Raw genomic sequence first — 24,296 nt, forward strand, 5'->3', positions numbered from 1 at the left:
GAGTGTCTTTAAGAACATGTGTGGTGACAACTCAAGTGGTACAGAGCTGGTGATCTACTCTGACCTAGATCTCCATGGTTTACAGAACTGTTGATCAATGACATTAAGCTCTAGAGAGCTTGATACCTTTTGTATCATGTGTCTCTATGGTATGACACAAATTTGAAACTATGTAATTAAATGTAAGCAGATCAGTACTTCTGAGGAAGGTTAAAACTCAGCTACAATAGAAGATGACAAGATGGCAGGAGTCTTTGACAGGGATGGATAACTAGGCATGTAACCCAGCCATAACCAGGCATCAGTTTTGAAAGTCAGGTGATTATCAGACTTGGCCCAGTTATTGAAGTTTGGAACTGGGTCAGTTGAGGCAGACAATCAATACAGACCATGTAAGATCTTGTTATTGTCTGTGTCGTGGTCCCTCATCCATACTATTCCAATCCACCCAGCCCTTGCTGTAATGATATGGCCCTACATAACCCAAGAATGTATTATCTCATCCGCCTTCTTTTCATTTGATTATTGGTGCTTGTTTTTTTTATGAAAATTTTTTAATTTCAGAGACTGAATGTGAGGAAAATAAATTCTTAGCATGAGACAGCTCATGTGTGTTAATGTTTTAGCTGAAATACACCAAATAATAATAAATATTGTGAATTTATAACATGCCATTTCCATGTACAAAGCACATGCTCAAAGCGCTAACACAGTATTGAAATATTATTACCCTGGATAACCAAGGTTGCCTATGAGGCACTAGGTTAACAGTCACATGACTTCTCCCAATAGGTACCCATTCTCTGACACCAATGGCCGTGTCAGATGTGTTCATATGAATGGGAACTAAAACTTGTATATTTTTTATAGTTTTATTGCCTCCAGCATTATTGTTCTATTTCACAGTGGTGTGGAGTTTAATGTTTTCACATTTGACACCCTGTTTGGGAATCAAATCTAGACCTTTGGCACGATGAGCCAGCACCTATAACCACAAGGGCACCATTGCACCAGTCACTGTTATGGTATGAATATATCATAATGGAATACCTGATAAGAATTGTTTGATAAGGATTCAAGAAGTTTGTTAGTCAGTAATAAAGCACATTTTTAGCTTGACAAACTGCAGAAATCTATATTGAAATGTTGACATAAGCTTGAAACAAGATGTAGTAATCCACAAAGACATATGCTTAGTTTGGCTTGTCAGACTCGCTGACTTCCTTGACTCATTTCATGGTATCTCAAATGTGTAGAAGTATGTATCTAAGTTCATGATGTTTATCACTGGATTGTCAGGTCCAGACTTGATTATTTACGGGCTATAGTCATATATGTGGAATATTGCTAAGTGTGGTGTTAATATATGCATATATCACAGAGAGTTAAATAAAAAAAGAATGCCGTTTTCTTCGTTCCACTTCATCTTCCTAGACAATGTTGGAGAAAACACCTTACTTTTCTTCTTTAACTATCTAATATTTATGACTGAACACCTGTGCTATTTTTGACATTTTGTGCGTATATAATCTCATGAGAGAATTCAAGAACAAATATCTATAAATTGGGTCATGACTGAAAAACAGCATAAACACAGCACCATAAATCCAAAAGGAGACAACATAAGTTATAGCAAAGTGAAAATACCCAGACAAAACAAGGAGCAAGGCAAGAAATGAAACTAGACAGCCATGGAGCATCATGTTGCAGGGATCTGTCCAAACTGACCTGAAGGATGACGGTTCCAGCCAAAGCTGCTTGTACAGCCCCTAAGGTATATTATCCCCCTGTGACCGGGAGTGACAGTACTGGTAGCAGCTTACACTGGTCATCAGGGACCACCCTCCAAGTCCCCCTGGCGCTAATTACAACTCCCTCAGTATTTAGAGAACATTGCCTTAATTATTAATGAATCTCAATAGGTCACTACTGTCAAGGAACATGAAGAAGAGTATGTTTGTAATTTTAAACAGTGGTATTCATCCAGTATCCATTTTGAATCTGATGGTATTGACTGACACTTTCAGTGTTGTATTTACCGAAAGCATTGCATTATATGACTGTCATCACCACTCTCCTACCCACAGTTCCAAGCGACCAGCATAGTACTTCTGCCATAAGTCAGAGAGATGTGACCATATGTCTCATTTTACATAGTTTATTCAATATATTGTCCATATTTCTTAATGCTTGTATTTTTTATGAGCTTACATATCAAATTTAGCATCATTGATAGAATGATTTAGTTTTTCAGAGAAAATATCTTAAAACATGCAACACTATTTTGATTTGTGCGGTGATCCTTGTTGACATAGGTTGTATGGCTCCATGTGCTGTCATCAAAGCCTTATGGAGAGAATAATCTAGCCCCTTTGATATATAGATATGTATTGTCATAAACCTTAGTGTTGAAGTTGTACCAGATTGTTTAAGTAACAGTATAAAACATCATGAAGACTGCACCGAAATTGCTCTTGTCTGGCCACTATCTTCTTACTTACGTACATGTGCATTTGTTTACAAACAAGAGAAAAGCCAGGTCATGTGATATGCAAATTAGCCAATGCAGTTGTAGCAGTGATGTTACGTGGAGTCATGACATGAGTGTGTGTCGAGACTAACCACTAGGCTACCACTGGTATGATAAGGATATGTTGTAACATACTACCCATGAGTGTGTGTCGAGACTAACCACTAGGCTACCACTGGTATGATAAGGATATGTTGTAACATACTACCCATGAGTGTGTGTCGAGACTAACCACTAGGCTACCACTGGTATGATAAGGATATGTTGTAACATACTACCCATGAGTGTGTGTCGAGACTAACCACTAGGCTACCACTGGTATGATAAGGATATGTTGTAACATACTACCCCATGGGAATTGTTTGATCAGGATTCTATAAGTTTGTGAGTTAACAATGAAACACATGTTTTGCGTAGGTAATATCAAAATCTGCATCCGAACTGCCGTGTGCTATAAACAAGATGTTGTTATCCATAAAGTCATAGGCTTCATTATTATGTTATTACCTCATGAGTATAACCTCTTGAAAAAAAATGGGAGACTGAAGAACTGTATGCTCAGTATTTACAATTTGAAATAGTGGTCTTCATCACATTTCAGTTTTCTGGTTGATAGCATTTATGACCAATGACCTATGTTCAGTGATGTGTTTGCTTGAAGAAATGTCTTGTACATCTTTCAAGGACAAATAGGGGTGAAACAGTGTGCTCTTACCACAGTAAGAAAATGCTTACAGTTCAACAAATACGTCTGTATACCATTTCACCCCTACTAAGAAACTTCATGATCATTCAACATGAACTATGTGGTTCTATTTGTTTAAATGCTATCTGTTCATATTTAATCCTTTGATGTTAGTTTTATTTTACCAAGCTGCAGTGTTACCATGATTTCAGATGTTTTTGAAATGCTTTTTATTGATGTCTGTAGAACTTGTTTGTAATAATCATGGTCATTCTGTATCATATTTTATGGTTGTATTTAATGAAGAAACCACTCAAACACACAAAAGATTTGTGTCATTTCTTTTACTTAAACCGTATGGAGTGGGTAGTCCAGTGGTTAAAGCGTGCGCTCATCATGCCAAAGACCCAGGTTTAATTCCCCTCATTGGTACAAAGTATAAAGCCCATTTCTGATGCCCCCCCCACTGTGATATTGCTTGAAAAATGCTGAAATTGTCGTAGAATTAAACTCACTAACTAAACCCATATTATGCTTGATATATTCAGTCTATTATGCTGAAACAATGGCCAGTGAAGTCCTGGTTTAGAATCAATTTGGACAAGATTAGTTCAAATTTTAGTACTCTTTTTGGTTATTGGCTTGTGAACATGTACTGTCATTTTTCTAATTGCTGGCACTCAAGGTTGGCAGTCTAACCCTCTCAGCCATCACTATACTGGTAGTGTAGATAAGTTACTTTGTGAACCACTCTGCAGTGTGTAAAGTTTACACTGGTCATGTGGTCCCTGGCTAGTAAAATTCATCAGGACCACTAAATGATACATTTGCAGTGGTCCTGGTGGCCAGTGAATTTTGTATTAATAGTTAAGTAAATCTGCAAATGTTATTTTTGACCAGTGAAGCACAAACAGGGTCACTAATTATTGCCTGCGGACGCTGGTCCTGTGTTCAAGTGGGAAATTTTGATAGGTTTCTTTCAGGTGTTGATAGGCGTTGACAAATTTAACCATGTCCAAAAGCCAAAATGCATGCAATAAGATTTAGAAACTGGTCAGATCAAACATGCTTCATGTTTGGGATCACTCTTTCTCCGTAAAGTAGAGATCTAGAGCGTTTTTCTGGTTGTGCTATATCAGTAATAATATACATTGTTTACTGCAGCAATGAACAGACAAAATAAAGGGCTCTGTATTATGCATACACTCGCTATTTTGAGTCTGTAGAAAATGGCGCCTGGTGTTTTTGGTCGGTGTGTTTTGATGCAAATTGTGTAGGACTGAAGGCTCAGTCATATATGTACAATAATATTGATGTCGGTAGTAAGGGCTGTGAGCAGTCACATGGGCAGATCTCATATTGGCTATAATTACCTTCTCTGGCACCCTGGGGAATTATGGCTGGCTAGCTGTATATGGAGGATTGAAGGTCATTATGTGTATTATTCACTGTTTCTTTTTCGTTTCTTGGTGTTAGAGAAGAGTGTCATTTGTAAACAGTCTGTAAATGAAGTTTTACCCTAGGGATTTGATCTTGGTTGATTGAGCATCCTGATTGAGTTGCTGGATAACACCAAGGAGGGGCTTTTTTCGTTGATTGAATTTTATGCTGTGTAGAAAATATGCTTGTCTTTTGTATGCCTCAGTTCATGTGTATAACGTGATTAGCTTGTGCTTGAAGATGAAGGTGAGACTGGATGTATGTTGTGAGTAGCTTGTGAGTGAGATGGGGGAACAGAGTAAATGGCATAAACAGATTTTGGGTGAGGTGGGGGAACTGAGTGTATGGCTTGAGAACAGTGGGTGTATGGTATGAGGAAGTTGTGGGTGAGGTGGGGACAGTAGGTGTAAGGCATGAGGAGGTTGTGGATGAGGTAGGGACAGTAGGTGTAAGGCATGAGGAGGTTGTGGGTGAGGTGGGGACAGTAGGTGTAAGGCATGAGGAGGTTGTGGATGAGGTAGGGACAGTAGGTGTAAGGCATGAGGAGGTTGTGGGTGAGGTGGGGACAGTGGGTGTAAGGCATGAGGAGGTTGTGGATGAGGTAGGGACAGTAGGTGTAAGGCATGAGGAGGTTGTGGGTGAGGTGGGGACAGTAGGTGTAAGGCATGAGGAGGTTGTGGATGAGGTAGGGACAGTAGGTGTAAGGCATGAGGAGGTTGTGGGTGAGGTGGGGACAGTAGGTGTAAGGCATGAGGAGGTTGTGGATGAGGTAGGGACAGTAGGTGTAAGGCATGAGGAGGTTATGGGTGAGGTGGGGACAGTGGGTGTAAGGCATGAGGAGGTTGTGAGTGAGGTGGGGACAGTGGATGTAAGGCATGAGGAGGTTGTGGTGGAGTTGGTGGAACTGAATGTATGGCTTAAGGAGCTTGTGGGTGAGGTGGGGACAGGTGGGAGCCTAATGAAGTACAAACATGGTGATCACACTTCATCACACGATACCGCAAATTTCCCAAAAAATTTGTGTATTGCATTTTAGAGAATACCCTATTTGTTTGAGAGGTTGTAGAACAAAAGCTGAATATCTAACGATTATGGAAAGGTTACGTTTTTTTCGCTGCTCAGGTGTTTTAAGTGAAATACGTAGTATTTCTTCTCCGATAGGCGATTTTCATAGGCAGATTTTTGGCGCACAAATGAAGCGAAGTTACTAGGTACATAGTGCACTGATTTTGATAATTTTGGATTTGTTCGAAACAGAATTTATCTGGCTTTATTTCAATAAGAATTGCAGCTGTATATTCCAAAATTTCTCACCCATGATTCACCCATAATCGAGAGTAGGGTGTTTGACAGCTTTGTGCGAGTTACATGTACATCCCTTTCCTTCTTTTTGTGTATATGGATATCAGTTTTGGCTTGTTGGACCCATTTTCAGCAATGCAAGCCCCTGTGAGTGGGTGTATGGCTAGAGGGCATTTTTGATCAATGTAAATATTCCAATACATTTTGATAATCAATAGACGCTTAGTTGCTGATTATTGATATGTATAATCTACACAGATAGCCAACCATGGACATAACTGTAAGAAAAACATTTCTTGTTTTTTAATTACTTAACCTTTCATTTGAGAAACAAAATTTACAAACTAAACAATGTATTGGCTGAATGGAAAAAATAAATAACACACCACTGCATTTGTGGAGAGAAATTATATGCTATGACGGGGCCAGCAGTAAAACCGCCAACCTTACCCTAGTACACGCAGTTTCATTACTATTCATCTGTGTCAGAAAAATGATGATTCAGCACTAACATTAGTTCTTGTTTTTCCATGAAATCTGAGAGCGCACATAATGCTGTCAGTGAGTGAGTGGAATTTTGCACCACATTCATCAATCTCACAGCATTTTCTTGACAGTGTGCACAGCAATCGTACCATATATAGATTGTTATGGAACACTGTTTTCAGTAGATATGAACTCCTGACCAACCTGGTTCTTAACATTGTTACTACACAATTGGGATATATTTACTGTTATACTTTCTTCATATATTATGTGTAGTATCTTAACAGGCTATTATTTTTGGTAATGACCTCAGCATTTGCAACATTCGATTACGATGAGAAGGAAACAAGCTTCAGTTCATGGTTTTCTGTTGTTGTGTAAAGTGCATCGTATCTTTTGTGCAAGCTAACAGTAAAATAGAAATCAAGTAAATTTATTACCGTTATTCACTAGGGTGCCATTGTACAAAACAACCTTTGTGCTGAGACTAGTTTTAGCCTATGTTATGGTGTGGGATTTATGGCCACCTTAGTGGTAAGATGGCTGTGAACAACAGCATCCTGACCTATGTATTGTGGACACATTTCTACTCTGTTACGGTGTTCAGGGATTAAAAATAAATAGAGGATATTTTGTTAATGTTGTCAAATAACATGAATATTTCATCGAGTGATCTGACAAAGCTGATATGTTCACTCATCTCTGCGCCACTTGTGCCAGACATGATGTTTGTTTCATTGATATAAATTGTTACACTCTGATGCAGTATGTCTTGGAGTAAAGATGTGAAGACATTGTCAAAGGATGGTGAAACAGGTGAACCCTAAGTGTTTGTTTGTTGTTTTCCACTGCACTCAGCAATATTCCCAGCTGTATGCTGGTGGTCTGGAAATAATCTGGACCAGACAACCCAGTGAGCATCGATATATGCAACTTGAATATGGCGTAAAGGATCATGGAAAGGATCATGCTTCTTACTAAAATGCAGAGTCATACCAGAAAATGTCAACTCTATTCGGACCATGCAGCTCCACTACTCTGTTGAATGTCAAATGGCTTTCATTATGCTGCAGTGTTTCAACTCCATGGTGAGTTTACAACATCACTGTCAGACAGCTCACTTTGCTCTGTTGTCTCTCTCAACTCCATTGGGAGTATACAGCTCCACTTCACAATTAAAAGTCAGGTAGCTCACTTAACTCTGTTGTCTCTCTGAACTCCATGAAGAGTATACAACTCCGCTTCACAACTAAAAGTCAGATAGCTCTCGTTACTGTGTTATATTTCTCAACTCCATGGTGATTATACTAGTCCATTTCACAACTGAAAGTAAGACAGCTCTCAAGAATCTGTTACCTGTCTCAGCTCCATGGGGATTATACAACTCCACAAATGCAAGTGACACAGCTCTCTGGAAGCAAATAATGGCAATGGACATTGATGAAAATTGCAGTGTACCCTCTCAAATAATGTTTCCAGCATATCAAGCAGTCTACATTCTGTATGTTAAGCATGACAATCTAACACACACCATTGTCCCATCCTGTTGTACAGGATGTGAAGGGGTTGACATCTAGAGTGATATTGACCTAACCACTATACATGTCTATGTTTACAATAGTTAAGAGCAAAGCACCGAGGGTGATTACTTTGGCACTATAACGGTTTGTCTGCAGTGCCACCATATGGGATCAATCTGATGCCTCAGTGTCAATAGTGAAATCGATTCCGACTACAGTCATCGCCTAAAAGTCTGTAGATTTAATAGCCTGATATTTGACGGAGATATATTGGCATAAATGAAGGTCCAAAGGTTTCCTTAACTTCAGATGTTTTCAAGGAGTAATGGTATCAATGGGAAAATGCCCTGTGGGAATTGCGGTAATAACATGATTTCTACAGAGCATTTTTATTCAAGAATTAATCAGATGAGTGGAATATAATGTGTCTGTGTAATGGATATTAGAAGGGCGTTTTACTAAGGAATCCATGGAATTTGTACATTACAACGCTTGTCACCTTTATAGGGATGTTAAACTCCTGACTAACCAACTTGACATGTCTGTCCTAGATGCTCCTGTATATCTTCTGATGCCCACATGTTTAGAAAAGTCTTTCTTAAAAAAGTTGCAGATTTGTAACACAGACCACAGAGTCTGTACTCCAGAATGAAATGTTAACAATGTTGTTTAATTCAGGGAATGTGTCTTGTTTGAATGGTGATTTTATGATCTGGAAATTAAAGTAATATTCATTTTTCTGCCCAAATCCTCATAGCATATTTCTAAAGAAAAACAATTGGAATAGGTCCGGTTTGATCATCAACAAACATGCTAAAATATTTTCTTGAATTCTTTGGTTGTTATTCCTGACAAGAATAGAATTGGCAGGAGATATGGAAAAGTTTAGAGCGTCTGTCCCATTTATTCAAGTACCTGTTGGAAACTTTTCAGAAATATACTTGTGCAATATCTGGTTAATATGATTGAAGGCATTCATGCATTAAAGCCTTCACAGCAACAGACTTGTGCACATGTGAGTTTTCCTTTCACCTTGAAATGTTCATGTAGCTGCATTCAAAGATTAGCATTATCAAAGGTCATGATAGTGTGACTTTTCAGAAGGTAGTGTAAACCAGCATTCCTGTGCAATCCCAGAAAACCACACCCATCATATCTTTACAGTTAATGGAAAAGACCTTTAGGAGTGAGTGAGTGAGTTTAGTTTTATGCCTTACTCAACAATACTCCATCTACGTGGTGGCTAGACCTTTAGGAGATGGTAGAAGTTTACCTGTTGTTGTTTAGTCTCTAGGTTATTGTGGAGAATGCTAGACTATCCAAGGTAACAAAATGCTTAACAAAAATAGCTGGATCTGCTTTAAGATTCACAGATATGTGTAAGAAAGTATATCTTGTGTGCTTCTGATCAGGACTTCATGAGACATGGTTGCTTTATCATATCAAATGGTTTACAGAGAAGATATTGCTGGGTGAGAGGCAGTGATATCTCCTAGGAACTACTGCCACCATGTCATGGCATTACAATGTTTTACATACCATTGTGATGTCATCTGTCATGATGACATCACTGTCAGTCATCAATAATGGCTTGCCACTGGAGCTGGTGAGCTGTATTGTTTGAGCCCCTAGTTATTACTGTTTTCAAACAGGAGACAGTTACAGGAATGGTTTTGGATGATGAAAGAAACTCAACTTGATGTCAAATCTATTTGTTGTTCCAATCTTATGTTGATTGATGTAGCAACGGTTGAAACTCTGGTTATATATTCAGTGTATTGGCTGAGTGATGTGTCAACCATAATCAGGGATTTACCAGATGCAAAGTCCTGCATCCTAAATGCATAAAAATTGACAACAGACGCAGTGAAATAGATTAGCGTGTCCACAGGGATGCAGAAAGAGTCCCAAGTACTGTTTTAAAAATGTTTATCAAGTAACAATAAGTTATCACTGAGTCTGCTACTAGCTCCGTTATGGTATCATTTACAGTTTAATTACTGATTATCATGATACGCAATACAATAACAGTAACTGAATTACAACAATATTATGACATTGTATTAATAATAATATTTAAGTCTCTGGGACTCCCATCTTGTAGTCCAGAACCCCTGAAAATTAACAGTACGAGTCGAGAAGACCTTCAAATACAGGACTGAAGGTAAATCATTGTATCATGTTATGTGTTGTATTTACCCAGGAAGATCCTGGTTAGAGTTAGTCATGCTTGTTGTAAGATGCAACTTAATGAATTAGGTGGTTAGGCTTGCTGACGTGGAAGATGTATCTTATTTGATCCACATTGCATATATCGATGCTCATTCTGGCAATTCCTGGATTGTCTTGATTATATACTGACCAGTGTTATATTGCTGGAATATTGCACACCACTGGGTCATACAACAAACATTATTATTCATTATCCTTAGTGGCGGCTGGAATCATCTGCAGGGTGTCTCTTGTTAACAGCAGGAAAGGAAGATGCATCTTCCTCTCAAGTTTTCACCATGTCTGTATTGGATGACTTCAGATATTTTACAACAGCAGTTACATCCATCTCCATCAGCAGATAGGAACTGCAATGTGTGAAGCACATTTTCTGGTGTCCCCTGCCGTGATATTGCTGGAATATTGCTAAAAGCGGCGTAAAACTAAACTCACTCACTCACTCACTCCTATCATATTGGTGAGGTGTGGTAGGGCAGCCTAGAGCTTAAAGTGACTGCATGTCATACTGATCATCTGGGTTCAATTCACCACGTGGGTACAATGTGTGAAGTCCATTTCTAGTGTCCCATAGCTGCGAATTGCTGGAATGTTGCTAAAAGCAGGGTAAACCTCACTACCTCACTCACTGGCAACATCTGTTTTTCTGGAATGGATGGCCTTGTCGTAACTGATGGTGTCATTATTTAGAGATGCTCATACATTAGTGTGTAACGTAGAGTTGGATGAGGTGATGGATGATTAATTCAGAATGAAACATTGTGGCAAACATGAGAATCGGATTTGAAACCCTGACATGCTTGCATATAGAGACTTCTGTATAATGATCGTATTGATCAAGGAAATCCATTATGGACAGATGAATATAAATGGAAAGGCTGATGCCAGAAGCTGTGAACCTGAAGACAGACATGATGATTGATGTAAACATTGAAGGATCTGTTCTATCTGATGATTGCTTATATTACAGTATTTGACCTTGTCTTGCTAAAATGAGAGTCCACGACACGTCCAATAATCTATTCCATGGGTACTTACAGGAATGGTGCTGAAATGTTATGACATGGTGTAGGACACAATAATGATATGAAGCACCTGTCAGTACATCAGATCTGACAGTTATTGCAAGATTTGATGTATTAACAGGTGCTTCATATTTTGTTTTCAAGCTTTTCAATACTGTATTTCTCTGTGTCCAACCTACACCTTTCTGCAAAGTAGTAGATGCATATTTCTGCATCATTTGATGTAATGATATTGAAGAAATGATCGAAGTCTTTGGGAAAGGTGATGCATTTGGGGATATTTGTGGTGAAATATGGTGAATGCTGGGTTACATGGTATTAAAGATTGCTGTTATCCTATTGCCTTGGTTAATACTTTTCTTGTGTCACCATAGTATGGTATGTCATATAAAACAATCCTTTTGTACCCAGACTTAGATGGGTTTGAAATGGGTTGCCAATGTCTGATATCCATATCATGATGAAGGCTCATTTTCACAACTCGTTCTTTGTCCATGTAACATTCATTCCATGATAGATATTGTGTGTAGTGCTATGTTCCCAAACTACTGGTCTTCAAGGATTGGCATCTTGCTTTTTTAGTGTGTTAAGTTTCCAATCAATTATAAATGAAAAATTGGACCCATCAGCTGTAATACTTTTTTTGAGCCTGGTATGATGCTTAAAACGGCTGTCCAGTCAAATAGCAGCCATGTGCAAGAAACACTTTGTGCTAAGTTGCTGATTGGAGAGATGGAAGTACTGACACCACTTTGGAAAGGAACCTGTGGTGATATGGTGGAATCAGGATATTCATAAAATAACTAATAATAAAACTGGGATTATAATGTCTTTGTCATAACAAATGTCTTCTGGTCATTTTTTTTATCTCTAGGGGTCTTGGCCAAATTAATAGTGTTGAATGATGTTTCACCATTCTAATACTGCAAGGTGATTGTTTACCAGTAGGCATAAAGAAGATCAATGCATGTAAACTGTGATATTTTTTGCCATATTTCCACTTCATTCTGTAGATATAATCAACACCACTCAGAAAATAACACCAGACTATTTGTAACCATTTAATTCATTCCAGTGGTCCTCAATAAGATTAATTACACTAGGGTGAGACCAACAAGTATCCTAACTAGGTCCAGAGACTGCAGTATTCTGCATTACTGACTCCAGATTACGTGTGAGTGTTGAAAGAAGACTAGAGAGTTACTATTATTGCTTTAATATTGCTGAGAGTGACATAAAACAACATCCATCCATCCACCCCCTGGAGTGTATCTCTCTACATCAGTCGGACGTGCAATGGAGTAACTGTGGGAAAAGTTGGAAGTCTTTTGGGAAAGAATAGCTCCACCTCCCAAGATTGTTACACTAGTGACTGAAACTAAATCAGACTCAATGGAGCTACAGGGTGTATTACTCGTATCTAGAATTCAAAATAACAACTTGAGGTACTCAAACAGGGAAAAAATACATCATTTTGTACAAAAAATAGGATTTTTAAAAAGTTATTTTCTTTTTTTCAGAGATATCTTGATATTGCTTTGAATGCAATTGTACATGTAAGCCTATTTCTCTTTACTGGTCATGTTATCTGTGATTTACAGGCTTCCTTGATATACCCTGACAAATCTTTAAATCTTTCAACCTGAACTGGGTAATTCCAGACTTTAGCGCTAGACTTCAGGCTGAATATGAACCTCTGAAAATGTCTTTATAAATCACTGTGGATGGAGGAAAGATTGGCACAATCATGATTTTTAACACATACTGGGAGCATTTTGAGGAATTCAGTCCTTGTGTTTGCTTCCTAGCTGAATAGAGCTATATTTGTTATGAAATGTTCTGACCAACAACATTTTATTGGTCATATGAAAGATCCTTACCAACAGCACTTTAGTGGTCATCAAGTTTTACAGGTGCAGAATATATTTGCACATCCACATGGGTTAGAGTTAGTCATCAGCAGCCCATGCTTATTGTAAGAGGTAATTGTATCCTGGTTGCATGTCTTGATGCTCATCATATTGATGACTTGATTGTTTATTATTTACAGAATACAGCTGAAATATTTCACAAATGTGGTGTTAACAACCCCTCCCCCAAGAAAAATAGAAAGAAACAACACAACCCCCCCCCCTAAACGCAACCAAACACAAAACACAAAACAAACCCAGTTTATCACTGCCTCAAAGTTGGACTGATTATAAATCTGGTAATGAAGATGTCTTGGAGAATAAAAAAATATGAAAGTTGAAATAGTTTACAGTATTCAGTGGATGTGACTATTGAGGGGGAAATAAGACTAATGCTTAGTCTCTGAATATATGTAATTGTGATAGTAAGAAACAAGCCCATTTTAATTGAAAAGGAGCCCCAGAGAGACCAGAGATTCACCTGAACCTGAAGAAATCTACACTTGCTTCATTTAAGCTTTAGCATTGCAGGGAGGGCTTGACAGTAGGCACAATAATGTGGTTCAGGGACTGTGTGACAGACTAATGGGGAAACAACTTTTGAGATGGCGATAATCTGTTGCAACCAACTATTGTGATATTGATAGTCAATTGCGATCAACTATTGCAACAGTCTTTTTTCTCCTTGAATTGTCTCATTTGAAGTCATTTTCCAAATGACTCCTTTCAAAATAGAATGTATTAATGCAAATAGAGGACTTTCCATAGAAGAAGCTGTTATTCTGGATTTACCAGATGACATTGGAACTCAGAGTGTTCAAGGGTGAGCAAGAGAATTTGTGTAATAAAACATGCTGATCATGACCTTATTTTTATCGGCGAAATCCTTGTTGCAGTTAAGTTTTAAATGCCACAGAGAGAAATATTTCATGGTTATCATTTCATCATGTAAATGATTTAATGTGGATCAGTTGAACCGGTCTTGAAATGCTGATAGATTGAGTGAGTGAGAGTTCATTTTTATGTCACACTCAATAGCAATATTCCAGCTATATGCCGGTGCTCTGTAAATAATCAAATCTGGACCAGACAATCCAGTGATCATCAGCATGAGCATCCATGCCACTAGATGTGGATAAATGTGTGTGTGTGTCCACCAAGATAGTATGCCACAGTTTAGTGTGGATCCCATATTCACACACACTGACTCTGACTTGCACACTCACTCACTCACTAACTCACATGTTCACAGACACTAACTTACTGACACTCACTGACTCCCTCACTCACTGACACTGTCATTCATTGATATTCATTGACATTCACTTGCTGACTGATACTCTTTCATTGACACTCGCTCACTGACACTCACTAATAATATCTCAGTGACGCTCAGTGATATTCAGTGACACGCTCACTCAGTAACTCTCACTCACTGACGCTCTCATTCACTCGCTGACACGCTCACTCAGTGACACTCAATAACTCTCTCTAACTCATTGATACTCTCATTCATTTGATCACTGACAATCAGTGAATGTCACTCAGTCACACAGGTCACATATCTTCTTAAGTCTATTTAAGTTGTCCAAGAACCTGTATTGTTGAATCGTATTGAAGTTCAAATGCAGTACATGAGATGTGTGCTTCCATGGAATCATGGGAATGTGCATAAGGAATTAGGTCCTCCTTGATGCTTACAAGAAGACATAATTGTCTTAGTGATGAAACATTAAATGCCAGTTACCAATAGTAAACAATGCAGACATATTCACAGACCATGAGTGACTTCAGTAGGAATGTTTCATCTTGTGAGACTCAGTTTACAGTGTTGGACATGAGTGAGTTGTATTTAATGACATTAAATACATTTTTGTTATGTCACAATGTTTGTGTCATTTAGTGCCACGTTCAACAATATTCCAGCTATCTGATAGTGGTCTGCAAATATTTTAAATCTTAACCATACAGTCAAGTGATTGATGTCATGAGCATCAATCTACTTGCTGATGGCAACCTAATCCTTTTAGTCATGTCTTATGACAAGCATGTGTTGATGATGACCATATAGCTAACCCATATGTAAACAGGTATATGACAGTGTGTCTTTATGTGAAAGTAGCTTACCATACCACAAAGTGACAGTAGATGTTTACCTATACTGGGACTGAAGAGCACCAGAAATGGGTTTCACATATTCGTGGGAAATAAAGTCAGACGGTTTTAACAATGATGAACAGCTAAAGAAACACAGGCTTCGACAAAATGAAATCTTACGAAAATAAGCGTTAATGTTTATGTCTTCAATTGAGTTGTGTTTCTCTTAATGTTCAGTATATATAGTAGACTTTCCATAACCTTTGATCAATTTTCAGATAAATTGAAGAATTTTATCAAATTATTTTTGAAAGTCAAGTCTCAAGTTGAAGTTTTGTGAAACTATTGCCATAAAGCTGAAGAAAACTGCATTATGGTTGGCTAATGTATGATAATAAGGGGTGTGGTAGGTCACTTGCTGGTCAGTGTTTGTTTAAGGTTCTGATAATCTGATGGTAACGTTTTTCTGTTTGGTTGGTTGTAAATAATCAAGCCTTGACCAGACAATCCAGTGATCAACATCATGGGCATCAATCTATGTAGTTTGGGTTTTGATTACATGTCAAATTATTTACTCTTCCTCACCCACTCACCCACTCACCCACACACACTGCAGGCTGTAAATAATAAAGCCTAGACACTCACTCACTCACTCGCTCACTCACTCACTCACTCACTCCAGTCTGTACATAATCTAGCCTGGACACTAACTCACTCATTGTAACCCAGAATTCCAACAGTGTTAGAAGTTTCACAATGTACTGTGTCTGATATCGATAAACATACCGCATACAAAATATGATACAATAAATGTTTAGCTAAACAGGAATTTTCAGTGAATGCAAAAAATGTGAGTAGTCTTTGTTTGTATTCATTAAACTTAATTGTTTTTAAAGCTATTTTTTATAAACAAGTATGTAGTTCCACCTGGAGAAGGCTAATGTTGGATTAATATGGAGTCACCTTTTTTAAAGTACTTTTGGCCAGTAGTTGCACTTACTTAGCGTCACATTAATTTCAAGAATCGCTGTTAGCATCATAGTACCGTTTGTGAATGGTCTTTTCAATGTTCCATACGACCAAAATAATATGTGATCCTGTTAAACATTGATGCCTAATTCTTACAGTATTGTGTAGATTTGGCATAATGTTTCACAGTAGATGGGAAGGTAATTCTAGCAAGAGTAATTATCAGATTAAGTCATTACAGATACCCATAAATAAGTATTGAACATTGATAGACCCTTCAGTCAGGCATGGATACATGGATAGGTGTATTGTTTATTTGATCATGCCTTCTCCTTACCATAAGCTGCAGTGATCAAAGATCTGATTTTCTGGTAGACAGTTTATGCATCTTGCCATTATAAAAAAAAAAATCAATGTAATGTGACAGTCAAATTTGTGCAATAAAATGTCTTGGCATGAAATAGCTGTGATAGAAAACATTTGCACATAAGTAGTGACACTAATTTTACAAAGAACCATTTTGTTGTGTTCTTAAGACAGTCTGCTGGCTAGCTGTCAAATGTTTGCAAGTAGGTGGCCAGGGGAAATGCATTCTGGGTGCAAATAAAACCAAATGTCTCCATCAGGATAGGACTCGGCAGGTTTAAGATGAGTGAAAGTTGTAAGTCGTGGTAAACAGTGCTAGATGTAATGACAAACTCATCTGAAAATAATTGTCCACAAGTTCAATTTTTCTCATGATATCTTGTGAACTTGACTCTTTCCTTTTTACAGATAGCCAGTTCTTTATATTTTTAGGGTTTTTTTTGTTATTTTTAAAAATGCCATGTCATCATATTCTTTTGCCTTGAAGTTGTCATCAAGGATTTCATATACTTTCTACTGAAAAATGTACTGGATGTCATGCAAGTGAGCATTAAGTGTTGTGCTGTTCTATGAAAGCAGTCTGTAAACATTCAGGTTTAGGTCAGACAATCCAGTGATGAAATACCTAATGCCTTTATGTAAGCAGTCATAAACGTATTATATTAATGATTTCTCTTAACACAGTACAAATTCTTACACTTTCGGGGCATTGAGACCCATTATCGAACCCGGTCTATCAGAATGAGGTACAAACAAGCATGCATACAAAATCGGTGAGCTAAACTACTTAGCCACCTCTATGAAAATTGAAAGTCTGACAGAATTAGCAATTCTTATCATAGTTATATTCACACTGCTATAATACAGCGGGACCAGGGATTCTTGCAGTAGCGATTACATGCAAACATTTATAAAAGGGCGATAATATGGAATACTTTGCCTTTCTGTTAAACTTTTAATTGGGTAAATATTTGTAACTGTACATACATTTGTTAAAACTGTAGTGGATATCATGCCAGTCCATCATATTTCAGATGTGATGTTGATATATACCTCTCTTTGGGGAGCTATGTTGGTTATTTTTATCTTTGGTCTGCTTGAAACTTTCCTGTTTGTATGAAGTGTACAGGATGACTGAAGTGCTTTCTAATGTGCCAGGCATTTGCCTTTATGTGTTAGCTATATATACACTTTACTTTGACGGTATATAGAGTAAGTCAGCATGTAGGAAAAGAATTAACTTCAGCATTGTATTTATTAGGTTTATGACCCTGACGAAATCTGCATGGAATTTGCCTTTGGTCTCTTGAAAGGATGTTTTATTAATGTAGAGCGGTCATGTAGAGACTGCTGTTTGTGTCTATGCAAGATTATCGTTAAAAATGTTGTAAGATCGTTGTTAATTATGTTGCAAGGTTGCAGCTGATTATGTTGTAAGATTACTGTGGAATAAGTTGGAAGATGATTGTTAACTGTTTTGTAATATTATTGTTAACAATGTTGTAATGTTTTCAGCAGTGTTGCAAGATCAATGTTAACTATGGTGGAACTACTGTCAGCTGTGTTGCAAGTTTATTGACAAATGTTGCATAGTTATTATCAACTATGTTGTGAGAATATTGTTAGAGACTTCAAACAGTGAGCACCTCAAAGTCCTTGTCACCTTTACAACCCCTTAAAACAGTATTTTTTATTGTATGATGAACAACTGACTTCCCATATTTCTGATATACTGAGGGAAAACAAATAAAGAAACACCACTTGATGGCAGTGTTCCTTTATTTGTTCTCAGATAACCTCCCACATTGCTGTTCAAAGCTGGTAATGAAAAGTGGAAAATATTAAAGATATGCTTGGAAATTCCATTGTTCCTTTAACTGTTTCTCTCAGTATGTAACAAAATAAACAGGGTGTTCTCATGTGACTTAGATATCTAAAAATAGGAATCCCGTCAGGCTACCGAAAAAAGGCACACCATATTCTACATATAATAAGCTTTGCAAAAAGCTATAGTATGCCCACACAAGAGGTGGGGTATTAAGTCGACTCCAATCCCTATCCTTCTAACTCTCCCATTAGATTACAACCATGAAAATCTAGGTTAAAATTGTTCTTAAGCATTCCATGCTTGTCATAGTAGGTGACTAAAAGTGGTCAAGTTCGTTGACTTGATTAACACATGTAGTTGCATGCCAGTTGTGTAGATCAGTGCTTGTGCTGTTGATCAATGGATTGTCAGTTCCAGACTTGATTATGTACAGACCACCACTATACAGCTGGAATATTGCTTCCCAAATTTAGACTCCTGTAGGCATGATGGTGGTATTGGATACTTGAGTAGGTGGGTGGGTGGGTGGGTGGGTGGGTGGGTGAGTGAGTGAGTGAGTGAGTGAGTGAGTGAGTGAGTGAGTGAGTGAGTGAGTGAGTGAGTGAGTGAGTGAGTGAGTGAGTGAGTGAGTGAGTGAGTGGGAGATTATGATCGGCAAAATCATGTCAGGGAAGCTTGAAATAGGTATCACACCTTGGAACTGCATTAGGAGTTGTTCCGTGGTCTTGGGTATGATGGGAGGTAGTGGAGTAGCTGTGTGCTGTAAGCATTCCATAGTCATGTCGAAGACTCGAGTTTGATTCCCCACAGGGGTACAATGTCAGAAACCCATTCCTGGTGACCCCTGCTTCAATATTGCTGGTACATTGCTAAAAGTAGCATAGAACTAAATTCAGTTGCTAACTCAGTTTGGTGTGATTTACTCATCATTGTTAAGAATGAGTGAGCTGAGTTATACACCGCCTTTAGCAATATTCTAGCAATATGACTGCTGGGGACACCAGAAATGTGCTTGATGCATAGTACCCATGTGGGGAAGTGAACCCATGTCTCTGGCATGACAAGCGAACACTTTAAAACCACTACGCCACCCCATTATTAGACTGTCATACTGCCACCAATGGTCAAATTTGACACGGTGATATAAGGTACAAGATGCAGATAGGAGGATTTTAACTATGGCCACATTTCACAGTCACTAGATGACAACAGCATTCTGACTGGCTAATAATTATGATTTGGTGTCATGCAATCTCAGAGGATGATTCAATCAGAAAAAGTCTAATTGGAAATGTCCATTTTTTGACTGTTAGTCTTGCCTGTACATCTAGTTCAGATTTAAAAAAAAATCAAATAACTGGTAGATATTCCAGAGTGATGAAAAACAGCTAGCAACTGTGATATAGTTTTTATGTTGTTGAAGTGAAATGCTGGCACTCTGAATAGATACTTTGTCCTGGAATACATAGCCATATAGAAATTAATTAGAAAACATACTGACTCATATATATTTGTACAGCAACATTTGTTGTGCTTTGTTACAGTTTCTAATTCAAGCAGCTACACAAGAATATATTTTCATAAGACCTTTTTTGTTAAATTACTTGGTTTAGAAAAAAATATTAGGTTTTTAGTGTTGTAAGAAACAGTGAAAAAAAACAAAACAAAACAAAAGAGAATATGGAGTTGTTACTTGCACTCTTGAGTATATCATATAATGAACATCAAAAGAAAAGCAAGTTTAAAAAAAATGAAATCTCATGAAAGTAGGTGTTCATATTTAAGTCTTCACATCTTTCACATTTCTGGTCAGCGGATCGGTAAACCAAAATAAAAATGCCTATTGCATCTTTCACATGGCTATTTTTCTTTGTGACTACATAGCTTATACAGAAAAGTTAAATATTGAATCATTTATACATATATTGCTACATTTTCCTGTACTTGTCACGGTTTCTATTTCAAGCAATCAAACACAACAATACAGTTTCATAATACGTCATTCAGTTTGTGTGTCATGTCTGTTTTTTCCATGTGGTCATATTAGATAAAAGTGTTTTTCTGTGGGAGAGACACCTCAGGGTTATACTGGTACATTTACCACTGATACAATGATGTAAACAACAACTAGCAGATGAAAGGACCCGTTCTCAGTATATTACACAAGCCACGAGAATTGTATTACGATTTATTATTGTAATTTGTCCCGCCTATGGGTGGTACGCCCTGACAACGACAACAGTTACGATGAAAAAGGGCAGCCAAATAGGCTGCTGGAGAAATATTTGAAGTTGAGATGACACACGTCAATTTTGTGCCCGAGTTATTAGATTTTGCGTTCACTTGTATGGTAATCAAATTGTGCAAGGGAAATAGAAAGGGAACACTTGCTTTCATTTTAGGATGTGAGTGTTTGTAGCCTTCAGGCTTTGATATATACTTGGAGAACAAAAACATTGCCTTTCTGTTTTGAGTTTGAAAATACTGAAGAAAAGATGCCATGTTCTATGACCACATGTTAGATGCCCAGTATAATTGCCACTGAAAGTACAGGTTTTAAAACATACTTTCATTGGAAGTATGTATTTTATTAATGTACATGCTAGAATTGTCTATGTAGATGTGATACATGTGGTCTCACCTAAGGCAAGTGAGGTTGCTATGATGTTGCCTCTGTTCATGCAGAAGAAAATGGTAGCCAGGAGAGAGAAGTCATGTAACTATCAGCCTCCTAGCACCCAACAGGCAGCTTGGGCTATCTGGGGTAATAATGATCATGTTGTGTGCTTTCAGCAGGATATCTAGCCTCAAAAATGTGCATTATGAACATTCTCATTGTTGTTATTATATAGCTCTCTTGACTTTTGAGGTTTTATGTACTTGAGATTTTTCTTTGTACCTCTTTTGAATTTTTTTCTTTTAGTTGCTTCCATCCATTTTTTGTGTGGTAGTTGCAATTTCAACATCTCCTTGCCAGCATCCTATTTACATCTTGGTTTACATCTGTAATAATTATAATTTTAGATATGTTAACTCGTCCTTCCATGTGCTGAATGTCTATGCAACAAAATAGGAATTCTTTGAGATCATAAGGCCTGTTGCTGTATTCAAGTACCATTCTAATGACAAAATTGTCAATCTCAGGAGAAGAAGTGGTAGGCAAAATGCTTTTCAGCTGTATATAAAACAGGGACAAGGCTACCAAGTAGATGCTATTTAGATATAGCCAGTGGCTTAGTTGTAGTAATTGAAAGTGGATAAGACACATGTTTAATTCATGTAATCTTTTTTTTCCAGTTTCGGAAGGAGAAATCAGGCAATGGTGAGTATAGAGTTTCCAATCTTGATTGTAATCAAACACTGCGCCCCGGAAGGTCGTGGTTAGAGGAGAAGCAGGCCCATTTTCTTATATGGATTTTAGAAATAAATTGAAAAAAATATCTGACATACTTTCCCTTGTGCTCCCAAAGTAGAAAACCTCTGGAAACCACTATATTATATATTTTTGTGCTTGATGTTGGAAGTAATTGTTTTGTTATTGCATTTTATTTGCTTGTTTTAGATATTGTGTTATTTATACTTTTCATTAAAATGGCGACTACTCCAGTTCAGCTTGTGGACTGATATATATGTTTGACAGTACTGATCTGAGTATGCAGGACTGGGATATAGGTTAATCTGTCGCGCAGTCCCAGAATCTTTGCTAACACATAGTGTCTGAATATATATAATTTTGAAGTACACAAACAATTCCTTTTAGACTGAATGGGTGCCCAGTTGAGAGGGGATTTTCAGAACCTGAGGAAATTTTGACTTGCTTGATGTTGAGCTTTTGCATCACAAAAAGGGTTGACAGGAAGGGTTGAGCGGAAGGGAAAATGATGTGGTTCAGGGTCTTTGAGACACAACTGGTAGTATAAGGGCATATCCTAACATTGATCAACAAAGATGAAGTACAGGTCTATCTTGGAATGAAGAGGATATGAGGATTTAGCAATGGAGAAAGGGATGGGCAGAAGTATACTATTGCAGTTCAAGGACTATGAAACAGACTATCCCTGAACCATGTTAGCTTCCTCTTCACCCTTCCCTTACTGTATAGTCTCCTTTCCTGATGGAATGGGTTTATTTGTTGTATCTAGATATCTATATTCAGAGAATACACTTTAGTCTAGTTACTGTCTTGATTTGGCCTAAATGAAGCAATTCTTTGCATGGCATATGGAATATATTCACTTGACAGGGAAAATATATGGATGTCAACTTCTTATTGGAATAAACACAAAGTTTTGCAGTATATCTTTTCCTCAGGTAAGATGATACTCAGAAATGTGTTCCATGTTATAAAGAAGCTGCCATCCATAAACTTTTTGAGTTAGTGATGCAAGTATATAGTCTTCAAGCAGCATTTAGAAGTGATACACACGAGAGGTGAGAATTTATGGATGTCAGTTTTGTATTATGACAAAAACAGTATTTCGGAGTAGTTTTTCATCAGGAATAAGACAAATGTTATGGATGTCAACTTCTTTATTGTTTACACAACATTTCTGGGTTATTCTTAGCCCCTTCGTCAGGTGGATACCAACTGACAGTTATACATGATATATATACAAGTAAGGTACATGAAGCCAGAGTGATGAAACATTGTGTAAATAATTAAACAAAAAGTTGAAATCCATAATATTTTGTCTTGTTCCTGAATACCAACTTCTACATGCCTGTCAAGAACCTAGTTTTTCATCAGGTGAATATCCTGAGTGATGTGGAAGATTCTTGAATCTGCTTGAAAATCTAGTTAACAAGGACAATTTATGGATGGCAACTTCTTTGTTTTGAGGAACATATTATTTCGGCCTTTTTTTTTTATTCATGTAGTTGCTTGTTTCTCTCAAACTATGTATTTTCTATCTCCAAGCTAATAACATCTTTTCATGAATTTTTCATCAGGATTTTCATGCTGGTTTAAAAACAAGTCAGAGTTAAGGAGTTTGGTAATAGGAATTAATTTTAAACTTAAACCACATATTGAACTTTTGTTTCTGATTTCTTGCTATGGTTCTGAATTGTTTGTTTTTTTCAAGAATGAAAGAGTGAAACCAGAATCTGTCTTTTACATGAACTCGGCTATTACCAGTAACACTCAAACCTTGTATCACCTCTTAAAACATTTTGCTGGATAGGAAATATTCTCTTTATGAGATTTAATGACGAATATTTAAGGGATTAATTTAAATACAAATATGCATTTACTGTTTTGCTCACTAAATCCATATTTTTACATTAATTCTGTCCTGGAGCAATGCTGCAGCCATAGCGTGAGTTGCAGATTATTAAAGGATGCACCATTTGATATTGATGGGAAGGGATGAGACAGGATTTTGTTTGAGAGACGATATTTTTTCAGTCACTGCTTAGAAACACACAATTATGTCCTATGAAAAGAGAGGCAGCTTGACTTAACGTATAATTCACAAGACATGATGTCTGGATGTAAGATTGAACATCTGATGTCGTGCAAACATTGTTTATTCATTTTTTGTCAGAAAAACACATTTTGTACATTTTTAAAAATAAAAATATGATACAAAAATTAGTTTAGAAATGGTTTTCCCTTCAGCCAACTTAATCTGCAGTGAATACCATTTTGATTGATGTATGTGTTAACAGTTGCCCTTTTATATACACAACAAGATGATGACAGTTAATGGGGTGAAAGCCTAAATTCTATGGGCATTCTTTAATTTTGTAGTTATTCCAACCCCTGAAGGTACAGGTTAAAATTGGTGTTCAGCAATCCATGCTTAAAAGGAGACGAATGGGATCAAGTGATCAGGTTTGTTGACTTAGCTGATGCAGGTTGTTGTATCCTTATTGTGGAGACCAATGCTTATGATTTCAGTCACTGG

The 24,296-nt window shown here is 37.4% G+C and overlaps 1 protein-coding gene across 2 annotated transcripts in view; it reads left to right on the forward strand.

Moving 5' to 3' along the window:
• LOC137273631 (neuronal calcium sensor 1) overlaps positions 1-24,296 on the forward strand; it is a 95,460-nt gene that overhangs the window by 8,072 nt on the left and 63,092 nt on the right. For both annotated transcript variants that reach the window (XR_010956144.1, XM_067806398.1), the window contains exon 2: positions 21,685-21,709. Coding sequence is in view for 1 of the 2 variants with exons in the window: in XM_067806398.1 (XP_067662499.1) it covers positions 21,685-21,709 (25 nt within the window). In the remaining variant the exon portion in view is untranslated. The remainder of the gene's footprint in view (positions 1-21,684; positions 21,710-24,296) is intronic.

Source organism: Haliotis asinina, chromosome 2 (assembly GCF_037392515.1).
Source record: "Haliotis asinina isolate JCU_RB_2024 chromosome 2, JCU_Hal_asi_v2, whole genome shotgun sequence".
NCBI lineage: Eukaryota > Metazoa > Mollusca > Gastropoda > Lepetellida > Haliotidae > Haliotis > Haliotis asinina.